The sequence below is a fragment of the Xiphophorus hellerii genome, chromosome 12 (assembly GCF_003331165.1).
Source record: "Xiphophorus hellerii strain 12219 chromosome 12, Xiphophorus_hellerii-4.1, whole genome shotgun sequence".
Lineage (NCBI taxonomy): Eukaryota > Metazoa > Chordata > Actinopteri > Cyprinodontiformes > Poeciliidae > Xiphophorus > Xiphophorus hellerii.
The window spans coordinates 5715055-5730737 of record NC_045683.1 but is presented as its reverse complement, the minus strand read 5'-3'; the positions used below and the strand labels follow the sequence as shown (position 1 = coordinate 5730737).

At 36.8% G+C, this 15683-nt stretch overlaps 1 protein-coding gene across 2 annotated transcripts in view; it reads right to left on the bottom strand.

The window, feature by feature from the left end:
• Positions 1-15683, bottom strand: part of LOC116729422 (rho guanine nucleotide exchange factor 28-like) — a 51609-nt gene that overhangs the window by 27585 nt on the left and 8341 nt on the right. The window contains exons 6-10 of one of the 2 annotated variants that reach the window (XM_032577936.1): positions 14582-14765; positions 13608-13809; positions 12629-12704; positions 10671-10714; positions 9438-9531 (exon numbers count right to left, since the gene is read on the bottom strand). In XM_032577936.1, coding sequence (XP_032433827.1) covers positions 9438-9531; positions 10671-10714; positions 12629-12704; positions 13608-13809; positions 14582-14765 — 600 coding nt within the window. Of the gene's footprint in view, positions 1-4880; positions 5834-9437; positions 9532-10670; positions 10715-12628; positions 12705-13607; positions 13810-14581; positions 14766-15683 lie in introns of those variants that run through there. The other variant, XM_032577937.1, reaches the window with a different exon arrangement.

Below are 15683 nucleotides of genomic sequence, written 5' to 3'. Positions count from 1 at the left end.
GGAGTCAAACGGACACTGATGAGGACGCCAGATGATTCCCGTCACATACACATTAAATCTAAATGAATTAACTCTAGTTGAACCAACCCAGTGTATACAGAGATAACCCGACATTGTTCCTCATTCTCCAAACTCCTGACATACCCTTCAAACAGACAACAAACCATTGCAGCTACTTTCTTAAATCCTCTGGGTCCAACAAGCTAGAAGCTTGTTGGACCCAGAGGATTTAAAATGTGTTTGAAATGTGAAACCACATCTGAAATATCTTCACAAAATCACATCAGGCACGCTACTGCATATCATCGGATTAGAACGAGTCCAGCCATTTAATTCACAGGGGGTGGTTATAGCCTGGATGGGGGTCAGACTGCTGTCTGAAAGTAGATACCGTTTCATATAAGCCCATTTCATGAACTTGACAGACGGGCTAAATATTTCAGGTTCTGGGCCCGATCCAAAGCCACAGCTGGCTGCCATGGACTCAATTACTCACACACCACTGACCTATAAACAGTGACTCAGTGAACATTACTGTCAGGAAGCGAGATCTGTGTTTAGCATCAGTTAACCGGTGAAATAACACATGAAGCAGAGGCTTTCTATTCTTAACAAGATAGAGGACTATCTAACTTTATAGGTAAGATAAACCTGCTCACAGGTTTAACAGTTCTAAAACTACAAAAGAGTTTTAATAGTAGTGCACAATATTCCTCTATATTTGTTTTGTTTTGACAACAACAAAACATAGAAGGTACAACTCGCCACGACAATTGGCACCAATGTTAAAGATGCATAACAATTATTAAATATACTTAAGTTTAATTCAGTTGAATTCTAAAAACTTTGAGATAAAGCAGTCTTACAGTCTGGTTGTCTTAAAAGAGCAGTATTATATATTTTCCTGTCACTAGAGATTCAATGATTCATGAAAGAATCAAAGCAACATTCCAAGTATGTTTTTGATGAGGGAGCAACATATGATATAAACCTCAAAAAAGTAAATTTTACTTAATACTCCTTTATAAACACTTTTTAGGGATGACAATAACTGATGCACAGGTGATTTGTTTTATTAATAGTGTAGTCTTATAAAATCTATTGTTAAAAAAAAACAGATGCATCAACGAATTTACAACAGGAGTTGGCCATTTTTAGCTTGTTTTTATGCCACAAAAATAATACAAAAAATAGGGGAACGCATTCTTATCAATTGACACTGCAGAATCATGATGCTGGCTGAAGGGTGAGGTTGTCACAGGATTTGAAAATTTCATTTAAAAGTCAGAAAAACTAACTGATAGCCCTCATGATGTCAGTTCTCCAAAGGACTGAGAAACTAGGAGCTTGCCACGCATCTCTGAGTTCACTTTCCAATATGGCCTCCTGCATTCACAATATAGGAAAAATTAAGTTACAAAACTATTGCTAATTTCTCATGGATTGTTTTTCACAAAAACTGTGTTAAAAATTGAGTGAATTATCTATTCGTGAATATGTTTTGTGTGTTAATGGTTAAAATGGTTGCTGCATGGTGAAGCAACCATGGTGCTTGCAGCAAGATGGTTCTGGGTGCAAGAAGTTGGCATATTCTCCATAAAGGAGGTTCTCTCTGGGTACTCCAGCTTCCTCCCACAACTAAAAACAAGACTGTTAGGTTATTTGGTCTCTCTAAATTGTCCTTACATAATGTGTATGTGATCATGGTTGTTCCTAGTTGACAGTGCTTTACTTAATCACAGCTAATTTGTTCATATCTACCTTGAAATAACCAATAATAAAACCAGTTATACAAATAAAACATGTATAGCTTTTGTTTTGAAAAAGTAAAACCCTTTTTTACAGTAACTGTTCTCTCACAAACATACAGTATTCTGCTTCAATAATAAATAATTCAAACTACTCACAACAGAAATTATACAAATAAATATGTTGCACAGTAATAATTGTAGTTCCTCAAAAAAAATCTGTATCAGCATGTCAAAGCTTTACAAAACCTGTAAATTGGTAGGTGATTCTTCAATGTTTACCAAACATCCTAATAAATGCAGAATGTTTAATGTATGTGGAGGGATGCAATAGTCAGAATAAATTGCTATGTGGGAGCTAACTCTATACAGTAGCAGTGCCATGAAAAAGAGAGCATGTAGGTCTGCACAGACAAAGACAGCAGTCACAGCCAGGTTTCCAGACCAGGGCAGTTAAACATGCAGAGAGTGACCCTTCAACTCCTGCACACCCCAGGGAGAAAGAGATGGAGTGTGCTTTGATACAAAACACTTTCTTAAGGTTTCTGTCCAGCTAAAGTGTTTATGCTGAAACCAAAAATTCCAGATAAATAAAATGATCAGTATAAACATTTGGAGCAATTCTTTTTGAGAGCTAAAGAATAATTTGCTCATGTTGAAACATTACTTATGATGTAAGTTTCTTTTTAAACACCTATCTAAACCAGCAGTCACTCTGAAGACAGCTGAGAATAAAATAATAATCAAAGTCGAAAGGATTCATAACAAATGTTGAAGTATCATTTTTCATCTTTGTTTTTAAGGACATTTAAACCATTAAAAAGTTGCTCACCAATATCCACAAAAATGGCTCTGAGTTATGACACCTGTGGTCGAACCTCCTGGTCCAAGCATCACATACTCATCGTGTTTATATTTGAATGCATGAAGAGATCAAGTCAGAGAGTCAAACTGAGCAGCAATCACTACTCACAGTAAAGAAACAGCCATGCAGCTGTGCACACCTGAAATCACAATTCACTTTTCATGTGTTGAAAAATAAAAATGTCTGTAAATGTTGCATCCTCTTGTGAGATTTAAATGTTTGTGCAGAGAAAGAGAGTGAAATATTTGCAAATGTCAGTAAGCATCACCGTGACACAGATAATCTTCCAGAGGGTTTATGGAGAAAGTTGAAGAAAAGAGCACTGGAGGTAAGCCATGACACAGCCGTGGCAGTAACAGGATCTTCCCCTGCGTCTCTCTTTCCTTCCAACAAACACAGCCACTTGCATACAAGTCATAAGCTTTAAAACCACAATAGTGTATATTTGGACTATTTTAAGCTCCTATGTTAGGTTTCCCATGATTCTCCTTGAAGGAAATGTTAAGTTAAAGAACACACGTGAATTTTGGTAGCAAATGACTGAATGTAAACTGTTACTTTCAATAGACGCTTGAAGGAAACTGGATTGCCGTAAAAGTAAAATGCAGGATGACACACAGGATCAAGTTTTTCTTTGGCACTGTGCTATAAAAGCACCATTTTTAGGCTTCTTCCACAAAACAGTGCAGCCTGAGGATGATGAACGCCACAGAGCGCTTCATCAGCCTTCGAGCGGACATCTGACATTCCCCAACGTGCTGTCAGAGATCAGGTTACATCACTGGAAAAGATGCGGCAATCTAAGTCTGACTGAGCCGCCGCTGCAGTGTAGAATGCCTGAGTGCGACAATGCGTAATGGGAACAGTTCTAATTTTAACTTTATTGTTCCACAGTGAATGGTGAAACATATATCTGCCAAGAGGGCACTCAGCTGTCATCTTTAGCGTACAGGAAGAAAATAACTTAAGACTAAAACGCTTTTTAAACCAGGCCACATCTATTTGTTGTCCAGCTGACAACAAATAGAAAACTTTGTTGTAGACATAGGCTAGTAATCTCTATCAAGGTACAGAGTTTTCTAAACGTTATTTTTTCAAAACCACTACGATTTGCAAAAATATTATTCCTACGATTTAAAGTCATTTTAATAAGACTCAAGTTTCTTCTGGCTGATTCTCTTCCTTACTGTTTCTGCTGCAAACTGCCAATAAAATGGATAAGAGACGTCTCCACACTGTTCCCTCTATTACAAGAAAGCAAAATTTGGGAGTTTTAAAATCATTTTCATGGTGTAAAAACTAAATATACTCTGTATTGTCGTTTTAAAACTACACTTTGCAAGCCCTGGTCAGCATGTCTGTTGAACAACCAGCTGCAAGCTGCCTACTCAGGCAAATGCTTTGACTGATTGACAGACTAATGTCAACTTTTTACTCTACAAAGAGCCAAACAGAAAAGGGTAAAATATTAATTTAAAAAGATTACGTAAAAATTCCAGCCCAGATTGACTACTTTTACTAGTCTATCTGTGATTGTGATAAGTGATTGTTCACTTCATAGTACTAAAACAGCATCACTTTACTTCATCGCAGTTGATTCTGGACTTCTTTCAGTTCCCCTTGGTCTAAGTTTATCCTTTCATACCACTTCACATAATGTCCTCATTGACAGATATGTTCGTGTTACTAACACACTCTTCAAATACTTTAAATCATATCTCTTGGACTAAACAAAACATGAGCAGTCATGGCTTGTAAACTGAAGGAGCATTAATCATCACATTTATTAAAGTAACAAAGGTTTAAGACTGTAAAGGTATGAGCTCCTTTTCAGTTCATCAACAGATAAGAGTGCATAACCAGCCAATAATAACTTGTTAGGTTTGTATTTGTCTTTCACTGAGCATAGCAAGGGTTGTTCCTGGATTTTTTCTTTGGTTTATATCAAATGAACGATAAATAAATAGTATAGGTATGATTATTATACCAAGAATGATTAGCATATTCTTTCTGCAGTAGTAGAAATTGTTGTCACTTTTCTGTTTTAAATTAAACCAGTTACATCATGCTGTATATTTTTGTTTTCCATATTTGTCAGCTTCTAAATATTGTGAAGCTGTTGTATTTTTGGTCGAGTGTGTCATGCTGTGAGAATGTCCTATGCCTATTCCACTGTAGGTATTTGAAAATGTCATAAAAAATATTCAAGACGTTTTTATCTGTACGTTTAAATATAATAGTTTTTAAATAAACTGACATCCTGTTACCTTTTTTCCGGCATATCCTCATCCTGGGAAACGAAGGCCAGGAGTAGTTGAAAGGAGAGTCTGAGTCAGAATCCATGACTTTTGATGTGACAGAAAAAACCTTCATCCAAACAGCTCAGAGAGTCCCAAACATAAACGAGTGGTGCCTCATTTTACATCCATTCCCCACATGGCTGAACAGGCTCCAGACAAGCTGCGGCTCTCACTCTTGTTTTTCCAGAGCCCCGCTGTAGAGTCTGACACTTCAAGAGTGAGCCAGCATGTTCCCCTCTGTCTCCTCTAACCACCCCTCCCCCTAAAATCCTCGCCTCCCCCCTGCCTCAACCCGTCCAACAAAGCTAGGACACAACTTTTTCATCTGTAGCCTCGTTTTTATTCTCTAATAACTTGCTGCTGCCTTTCAGTTTGTCTCAACTCTGCGTCCATGTTCTTTAACCCAGTCACTCATAGATTGTGCTCAGTAGTGAGTGAGTGGGGAAGATATCAGCACATACTGACAGCAGAAGGGGGAGGAGGGTCTTGACTCACTAAAGAGTGACTGAAGGAAGGAGTGAAGCAGAGAGAGAAAAAGAGAGAGAGAGAAAGTTGAGCATAGGAGTGACTTCGATCTGCAGAAAAAAATGCGACAGGCAGCTCCAGACATGGGAGAAATCATCAACCCACTGAGTTCGTGATCGTCTCAAAGACAAGCCGCTCTGCAGCTGAGTCCAAACATGCCACATCCGAAGAGAGTTCCCCTCTAGCAGTAAACCTTCTCGTTCTTTATATTTTAGCATGTCAAAGTTGAGATGGGGGTGGGGAGGGGGACTGCCAGGTCAGCAGCCTCACCATGGAGACAGCAGTGAGAGCCGCTGCTGTTTTCTTCTTCCACGTTGCTGCTCTCCTACTTTTTCCTCTTGCTGACGACCTGCAGGGGCACGAACAGCGCAGCAACCCAGAGGCAAGTAAAAATCCTCCAAATGGGCTGGTTAAAAAGAGTTTAAGAGAGAAATTGGACAATGGTTCTGCAGAAAGAGGCCAAACGCATGTTTATGAATGCACATAAATTTAAGAATGTGATAAAAAAAAAAGGACAGGAAGGGTTTAGTAGGGAGAGTATCTGCTGAGAAGAGAGAAAGAGCCACACTGTGGCTCCAGAAAAAAGTTGTGTGTGTGCGTGTGTATGGAGAAGGCTGCTGGAGGATGTTGGCACTGTACTGGTGCACATTAATGCTGGCCTTTGTGGGGTCTGTGTGAGGTTTAATCCTTTTTTCCAGTCTCCAATTAGATCCCTCGGTTGGGGTCGAGGAGATGGAGGAGGGGGGCTGATCTTGTTGGGGCTCCCAGCATTGCACTTATCGTTTCTTGTCACTTCACCAAACTATCCCTATCATAAATCCCTTTACTGTTGCTATGTGTCTTTTCCCTGCAGCTTTAAAACTCCTTCACTCTCCTCGCCTATGGGGATTTCAAAGAGCGGCTGGAAAACTGCATTCAGAAAAATCCTTGGCAACCCCCATTCAGCCACAAACACCTCTGTTAAAAAAAAAAAAAAAACACCAAAAAAACTCTCCTTTGCCCCCTTTTAAAATCATTCTTCCCTTCTGTGTTTTTTGTTTTTTCTCACACAAAATCATTTCCACATTCAAAGCTTCTCTCTTCATTTAGCTGTGAAGAGCCTCTCTTTAAACTCACATTAAACACAGACGTATACAGTGGATGTTTTTGATATGGGCAACATAACTACTCAGGGGGTTGCAACAGGAAAATATTATATACATGAATGGATGAAGGGAGGGCTTCTTAACTAAAATATAGACTAACAGGTCTGTGGCAGCAAGAAATCAAAAAACAAATGTTCTGAATTGTTTTTTAGATTGTGTCTCTCAATTAAGATGTACCTACGAGGAAAATTATGACCTCTCCATTCTTTGTAAGTGGGAATATGTGAAAAATTGATCATGTGTCAACCACTTATTTTCCCCAATGCAGGCAACTTGGGGAAATTTACATGGGGCAGCAGGAAGCTGCAATCAAACCTACCACTGCAATATTACTACTCTTCCGACTGAGATATAGTCGCCCCAGCATCATGTTTTACGTAAATATACTATGCATTAACCTCAATCCAAAAACATTCAGCTAAAAGCGAAAACACTAGAGCTAACGTTAGACACAACAGCCTTGGTTCAGGTTCAGAGCAAAACCATCTAAAATCTGAGGTGGCTTATTAACACTACCTATATGTCTATTTACTGGATAAGATATCACACAAATAGTGTTAGAAAGAGAAAAACCTGCTACTATTAAATATTTCTGTACATACATGCGATACAGTGCTAAAGATATGATCAATTGTGATCAATGACAAAGCTTCTAATTTTTTTTATTGCACCACTTCTAAAATATTTTAATCATAAATATACACAAGTTCATTTGCTAATTTGTTTTTTAAATTGATTGGAATGGTCAAAAACCCATTGTGTCTCCCGTCTTTAAACTTTAATGAATTCATATGTATTTTTAATATATACTTGAACACTTGTAAACAGTATGGCCTTGTTAATGAAGTTACAGTAAGCTGAGTGGGTGAGCAGAAGGATGACATCAGGAAGACAGGGGGAACATGACAAGTACCTTCCAAATACCACATCCCATGCTGAGACCCCGGCTGCACAGATTCTATCTGTCTACCTGATGACGCATACGTGCCAGTCAAACACCATACTGCATGTGTCAACAAGCAGATGCACTCGCAATGTAAGGCTCAATAGTTTGCTAAATATGTAAGGTCAGCTACTCATGATGCCCGGCAGCTCCAGAATGCCTAATGAAAAACTTAATGTCTTTCTTCAAAGCTCAAAGAAGTGGGTGATATTAAAGGAGACACCACATTTTATTCCAGTTACATTTTTAGGGAGCTGAATGAGGTCAGTATTCACAAAAATACTTATATTTACAAAAAATATGCTAATTTAACCAATAAAAACACATGAACTCGCAGGACCAGAAACAGGAAAAACTGCACCACCTAGAGAGTGTTGTAGTCCAGTTCCAAGTATTATTAACTTGTAACCACAACATTCTTACACTAAGGCATCAGTCTTCTCCGCAGCAATCAAGACAATTATTAACCCACAGGATGTTCCCAGTTTAAAGACCTTAGTTTTATTATCCAAAAGCTGCTTAGAGCAAAACCACACTCAAGCTTCTAGCATGCTATTCTAGTCCAGAGATACTCAAACTTTTTAGTACCAACACAGTAAAAAATTAATTTATTGAAATTACCACCACACTGATGGACTTATTAAACAGTGGTATAACAGGACTTGGACCTTATCAGTTTGCCATTTCGTGCCTTCGTAGATTTGGTTGTTTCCCATTGAAGCACTATTCAATGGGACGTTTGATACTTTCCTCTGATAAACAACAATTTTAAGTAGTTTTTTTTAATATTCTTCTCATTTGCTACTGTGAGAAAATGATTACATCAATCCAATAAATAACGCATACCAGCAGGACATTTCCTAAATTTACTCCAATTGGATCAGGGTCCCATAATCTGTAATATTTTATGGGACAACTGGCTCAAACAAGAATTAGAACCAAAACAAATACAAACAGGAAGCAGTAAAAACCATTATTCAGTAGAAAACACTATTCAACTGACATAAATTACATCAGATTTCCAGCTTTTTATATTTAGTTTAATCCCTTTTAACCATAACATTAAATGGTGAAAGGGTAGAGCTGTTTAATGATAAAAACAGAACAAAACCACAACTTTTTCTGCTGACAGTAATAACATGCAGACTGATAAATTCATACCCTGCCATGCACGGTATTAGCTCATTAGCATTTTAAATCTCTTAATATTTCTTAGAGGACTTTATGCTATTTTAAACTTGTTTTGAAGGATAAAAAATAAATAAAACTTGTTCTTCAAATCAAAGTCTTCAATATGGCACCAATCTCTAAAGTTTGAACATTGATTTAGAGTCTGAATACAAATATTTGGTAATGTTGCTGCCTTACGTCTATTACACAATTAATTTGTCCGATTTAGTTTGTCAATACTTGATACCAAAACTTCCTCTGACAACCATTAAGTTATTTGCACCACAGCTTTAAAATGCTGTGTCTAGTTTTTTCCTGCTTATCAGAAATCAGGTGGCTCAACATCTTCTTTGCCCATCGCATCAAATTTAACGACTTCTTTTTGGTAGCACCATAACTATAAACATAGAGTAGCAAGATTCCAAAATCTCTAAAGGTCGGAAGGAAAAACCTATTAGCTGGCCTGAAATGTGATCCCAATGTCAGCTGGGAATGTAGTTAGTCATGGTTGACGATTAATGCTAAGCTCCAAGTTTTGGTTAAAAAAAAAAAAAGAAGTAAATGTTTCCTCCTTTAATGATTAAAAGACATGTTAATAACATCCTACGAATAAACCAGCAATGATTTGTTTAAATCAGCACAAAGCCTGATCTCTTGCAGAAGCACAAGTAGCTCAAGAATTAAAGCCAAGTCATAAAGAAAAGACAACACTTGTGCTAAAGGAAACCTTAAGGTATTTACCAGAGTCAGAGTGTGAAGGATCGTCCTCTTCGTCCTCCTCATTCAGGGCAAAAATCAACAGCTCCTCGCAGTCCTCAGCGAAGAAGTTGAGAACCTTTTGGTGGAACAACAAGCATGTTTACTCAGGGAAACCTTTTGCCTCAAGCATACCAGAAAGCACAAGCAGAACTAAGCACAAAAACACAAGTGTTTGGTCATCGCCTGGCCGTGTGAGAGAAATCAATTAGTTAACCATCTGTATCACATAAAACAGGTTCCATTGGATGACCAGAGTCATGTGTCACACCTGTCAAAACCTTAAACACACATCCAACCTGCTTAACAAAGCCAGCTTTTCTTCACTGTGTGCAAGGTGCCAACTCCAACACCTCAACAATAAGAGACGCAATAAAGAGCATAGAGGCACAGCCACTTTGCCGCAAAGCTGGTACAGATGTTTATCAAACCTCCTTTCAGAGGAGGATTTAAAAGAATGAGAAAAATACACAATGCTAGGAAAAAATATTCATCTTCTCACAAATTTCTTTGATTTTTTTTCTTTCTTTGTCACACTTAGATGTTTTAGTTTATTAAGCAATTTTTATTATCAGACCAAGGTAACCTCATAACTATCCAAAGGAACTTAGGCATATGTAAAAAAGAAAGGAATGGTCTCACACTTGCCTAAAACGAATTTATGAAATGTTCTGAAAATATTTTGTGGACTCCTGAGACAAAGATAAAACTATTTAGAAGGTCTTTACATGAGATCTGACACAAAACTAAAAAGAAAAAGAACATCCTACCATTAGACATAATGGTGACAGTGTGATGGTCTGGGTGTGCTGTGCTGCTGTGGGATCTGAACAATTTGTCATAATGAATGGAACAATAAATTCTGCTCTGCATCTCATTTGAATCTGGATTATAGTACGAACAATGAATCAGAGCAACATCAGCAGGTTCCCCTCTAAATGGCTCAAACAAATCCAGCTCAAAGTTTTGGAATGGCCTAGTCAAACTGTGACCTTCAGGTTCTTGAGATTGGGATGTTGTGGCATGTCAAATGTAGCTGAGTCCACGGTTTTCTTTACAAACTCAGATTATTTTAGTACTTTGTTTGATAATCTGAAACATTTAAGCTTGACAGAAGCAAAAGAACAGACAAAATCAGCAATGGGGGCAAAGACTTTCTCATGGCTCTGTCACCGTGGGTCTTTTCTTAATGCCATCTGGTCTGCATCATATACTCACATTTTCATCAGCAGAATTTTCTTCGTTCATGTCAGCATACATAGCTGAAAGATGAAGCCATACAAAAGCCGTTAAACTTCAAAAAGAAATTCCAGCAAGCACACATGTTAGTCAGTTTTTTAATGATAGCATGTAAAATCTGACATTTGTTTTCTTTGTGTAACCTCAGGGAATTTCTACTGTGCAACCTTCTTCTTTTCCCCTTTTTACTACCATGTGCATCTCAGACCAAAGACTGCAGTATATAATCGCTTACCAGACACAAAGCATCAACAGACAGTGTTTGGCTGGTTTGATTTATGACGTGGAGCCAAAGTAAAAATGTAAAGTAGAGAAAGGTCAAGAGAGAAAACAAAATAGCTTGAAGACGCCTGGGAAAGGGAGAAAGTAACAGCTTAAGAATGTAAAATATTCTAAAAGCTTTTCAAAAACCTGAATGTTTTTCCTCTTCCAATTTGTGACATAAGGAAGTAGAGGCCCTATGGCACAGTAGTGATATACATCAGTGATATCTATTGTTTAGATAACACAAGAACAAATGCACAATAAAAGGATGAAAGAGACTAAGGGAATACACCAGAAATAATGTCTGCATTTCTCTTCTATTAGTCATCCTGTCATTACTGTGGCTTTTGGTCTGTTTGTTAGTCACTGTATGAAACTTCTCCCATAAAAATATGTACTGGAACGAATTATGAGACTTTTCCTCCAGCGCCTCCTGCAGGCCAGATTTGATCTCATTCAGTGCAGTATGTTTACATCCATATTAAAACATTGACATGCCAAACTCACTGGCACAAATTCACAATTAATTTAAAGCAAATAATGTATCATTTCTGAAAGCAATACTATGCTATGCCAATAAGAGTGTTGAGAAACTTTAAAAACAGTAATCCATGATGACCTGTTCTTGCTTTCCTTGATATTACTTATGATATCACACTGACACCAATGACTCTTAGCCACTCTTGAAAATGGGAAAGACAAGAGGACATGTAATTTAAGTAATAGAGACAGTTGTTGAGCTACATAAATATCTAAACTTACCCCTAACTTGAGACAGAGTAATACATAAAAGGTATAAAACAACTAAACAGTGAAAAGACGTTTATGTTTATATTTTGGTGTTATATTGTAACATCAAAAACATCAAATGTTTTTTTTCTGGATTTAGGTTTGTTATACACTTTTGGACCATTTGCTTTGATTATTGGTCACAGTTCTGTTTTTCAACCTTAAAAATAAAACCAGTAAAAAAGTTTTACTGGTTTTACTGGTTAGCTAAAACCAGTAAAACTTTTTTACTGGTTTTAGCTAACCAGTAAAAAGGTTAGAGGCAGAAAGGCTATCAGAGGCAGAAAAAGATAGTTTTAAAATATTTTTCAAAATATAAAAATGTGGCCTTAGCTTTTGCAAATGATGATGTGAAACAAAGATTAAAAAAAAAATATTTGAATAAATAAATTATCTATTTATAGAGAAATTTTTAATTTTATATAAACTACCAAAATCAAGTCACATTTTTCCCTTTTGAGAGACTTTTGCAGTACTTCATCTCCCCACTAGATGGTAGTCTGTTCCTGTTAACAATCGGGTGAAAACATTGAGCCCTAACTCCTCTCGCCATTCTCCAATGACATATGCATCACTAATTTCCTGATATTTTCATTTCAGACACCCAGTTTTTATGGTACTCTTTTCACAACTAAGAAAGTAGGGGAAAAGTGTTGGTTGCTGGTAACAAAGTACCTAAAGATCAAATTCACCAATGTGTATAAAAAGTTTTGGTATTTGACTAAAAATGAGAGGAAGAGTCAACAAAGCTCAGTGTTTGAGAAAGCCCAAAAATAATACTGGTTAAAACCACTTTAAATATTGCAAGAATGTCAGAGTTTGGAAGCCAGTAATGATATAAGACCCTTCCAGTGTTTTTTCATAGAAACGATTAGAGTTTATACCGGTGTCTGCAGGATCATCCACAAGTTCTTCCTTCTCTGTTATGGTTTCCACCCGCTCCCTTCTGAGCGCTTTGATCTGCAGAATGGAAAGTAATGATGGAGGAAAGAATATGCAGTAAACTAAACAAAAAAAATATGTGCTTGTGTTTTTCATTAGAATAGAATCGAATCGAATGGAATAGATCACTATTTGAACTGATACATTTTAGTTAGGTGCACTGATAGTCTTGTGCGTTTCTCCAACTCAAGAATATATGAAAAGATAATAAATAAATAAAAGATAAAATGGACACATTAAAAACAGATAAGATGCATTTAAAAAAACATTAAGTTCCTGTGTATAAATAAATAAACGGTAATTGGTATTGCACATTAAAATTATCTAACTGCAGTTCAAATGTTGCACACGGATCATTTTTTGTGTTGCAGCAATGAATAGTTCCTGGTGCCATCTTTAATTAAAATTGAATTAAATAATATTACAATATTGAATTTTTGATATGAATATTTTGGATTGGACAAACTTAAAGAAATAAAATATTACTCTTGCGTGTAAGAGTTTGTTGGGGTTTTTTCACCATCAAGCACAAAAAAATACTGACAAGAATAGTTCAAAGAAATATTGAAAAAAAAAAAAAGTGTGCATCAACCACCTTCATCTTTGTTCATTGAAATCCACCCAAAATGTTCTTAAATCTTTTTAAGAGTCTTGCAAGTATCAGACCTGCAACAGCTTGTAAATGTCTACAACCACTAATGTTTTTTTTTTTGTTATTTTCAGATCTAGACTTGCTTAGCTGTTTGGTAACACAAATAAACAAGTTAAAATATAATTTAGTATTTTCCTGGTATGATTAACAAGAATTTGCTTATTAAGCTTTTTAAATACATTTTAATTTATCTATAATTCAAAAAAATGTGAATAAGCATCCTCTCAGGGGCAAATGTGCAGGGCTTTTTGGACCTTACTATTCCTTACCTCCCTGAGGAAGTTCTCATCTCTGAGCCTGTTTCTGAGCAGGAGGATATCAGCGTACCGACTCTCCACTGAACTCCATCTCAGGTTTTGTCGAACGGACAGAGTCAGGTTCCCACTGTCATGGCAAAACCGCAGCAAGCGGGACCGATCTGCCCACACTTGCGTCAGACCTGCTGGAGGAGTGGCGAGGGGGTTGGGTGGGCTGCAACGGGTCAAGATGATACAATTTTTCAAAAAAGTAAATCAAGAGAAATTAAACTGTTATAGATAATAGTTAAACATAAATTAGGGGATAATCCAATTCAATCTTAGGTATCAGCTCAGTTTCCCAATTAGGTATTTTGGAAATGAGCATGTCAAACTACTGATCCCCGTTGTTGCCTTACAGAGTTTGATGAATAAAAACATAAAACATGTGAATCAAATGGCTTTATTAAAAAATGAGATGTCCCAAATCCACACTTATTCATGTGCTTATTTATGTGACTCGCTTCAGTCACATGTCAGATGTCATGTGAACTACATGTTTATCTTTCACTAAATACATGGTTTTAACGTAATTTTTAAAGGTAAAATACATGGGATTTTCGGTAAGAACTGCCTGTGACTTTTCAGATCCAATCCCAGAAATCTGCAAAGCTGGAAAAAAAAATTCAGCTTTTATTCATACACATACCAGTATTACATATCCTGTAATACTATAAATAGGGCTGCACACATTATTTTGTTCATCTAAAGATTCTGAGATTGTCAGAAAAAATCCAAATAAAAGATCCCTGTCTTGTGGAAGGCAGAAGGAAGGTCAAAAAATCCCCATAAACTAAGTCATATGGAAAGGTGGGATGTTACAAATGACCAACTGAAGCTCTGCATTCCAATTGAAAGCTCTATGTTGAACATATTCTCTTTAGCAAAACAATTTGTTTTTTGTCGTATCGTTTCGAAGAACTCCTTGTAGAATCCTAATTTCTTACTTTGTGAGCAGCTCCAGGAGCTCAGTGTTGCCTGTGGTCTGTGCCAGCTGCAGCGGTGTGACTCCCTCTTCGTTAGGGAGACTGACAGCCATCAAACCCCCCGGTTGGCAAAGCAGCAGCTCTGCAAGCCGATAAAAACCCCACCGCACAGCCAGGTGGAGGGGACACTCTCTGGGAATGCGTTCTGGAGAAAAGAGAAACGGATACAACATTTAAAAAATGTCTGCCATTACGATATGCAGAAAAAAGGCAAGACAGAAAAGGAATAAGAAAAGAATGAGAAGAGAAAAATGATTGGCTATTACAGAATGTGAATGCATCCATTCTAGGTTATAATCAGTATAATCCAATTTAGGGCTATAAAAACTGAACACTAAGTGAGGACAGATTATCTCTTAGCAGATGAGCGTCATTTCCGAAATCTAATTAGCTGAAAACAAACTGCTAATACTGAGCATGTGCAGTTTCATTTAGGTTCTTTGGTGCTCTAAATTATCCCAAAATATTTAATTCCTGAAAATTCTTTCCATTTGTAGCATTGCTTAAAAGCCCAACTATTCAGACACCGGTCATAGACGGATATTGTCATTATGGGAGCAAGAAATCAGAAGAGGAACTTTTTAAAAAGTTAAGTCTCACAGGGAATGCTTTGATTTGTTACACATGCTGACTAGTGATGGGTATGCAGTTAAATGATTACATTTATAAAAAGGTCAGACGATACAAGAGATGGGACCAAATCATTGTTTTGCAAGTCACTAGTAAGTCCCAAGTCTTCCCACCCAAGCACAGTCCCAGGTAAAGACATGTAGTCAAGGCATGTAGAACCTGCATCAAAAACAAGTTGTGAATTTTGAATCTTAAACTGGATATTTGAAAACAAATATATAATTTAATAACAATATAATAATAAATATTTTAAAAATATATAAATTAATAATAATTTATTCATAAATCCTGATTCATTTATAACTAATGCATACATTCTACCTAATAAACATCAACATAAAAATTTGTGTGGATGTCTTTGTTCTAAATGTTATACCAAATAAAGAAAACAGCTATTTAATTTAGATAAGAATTGGAAAACTGACCCACAGAA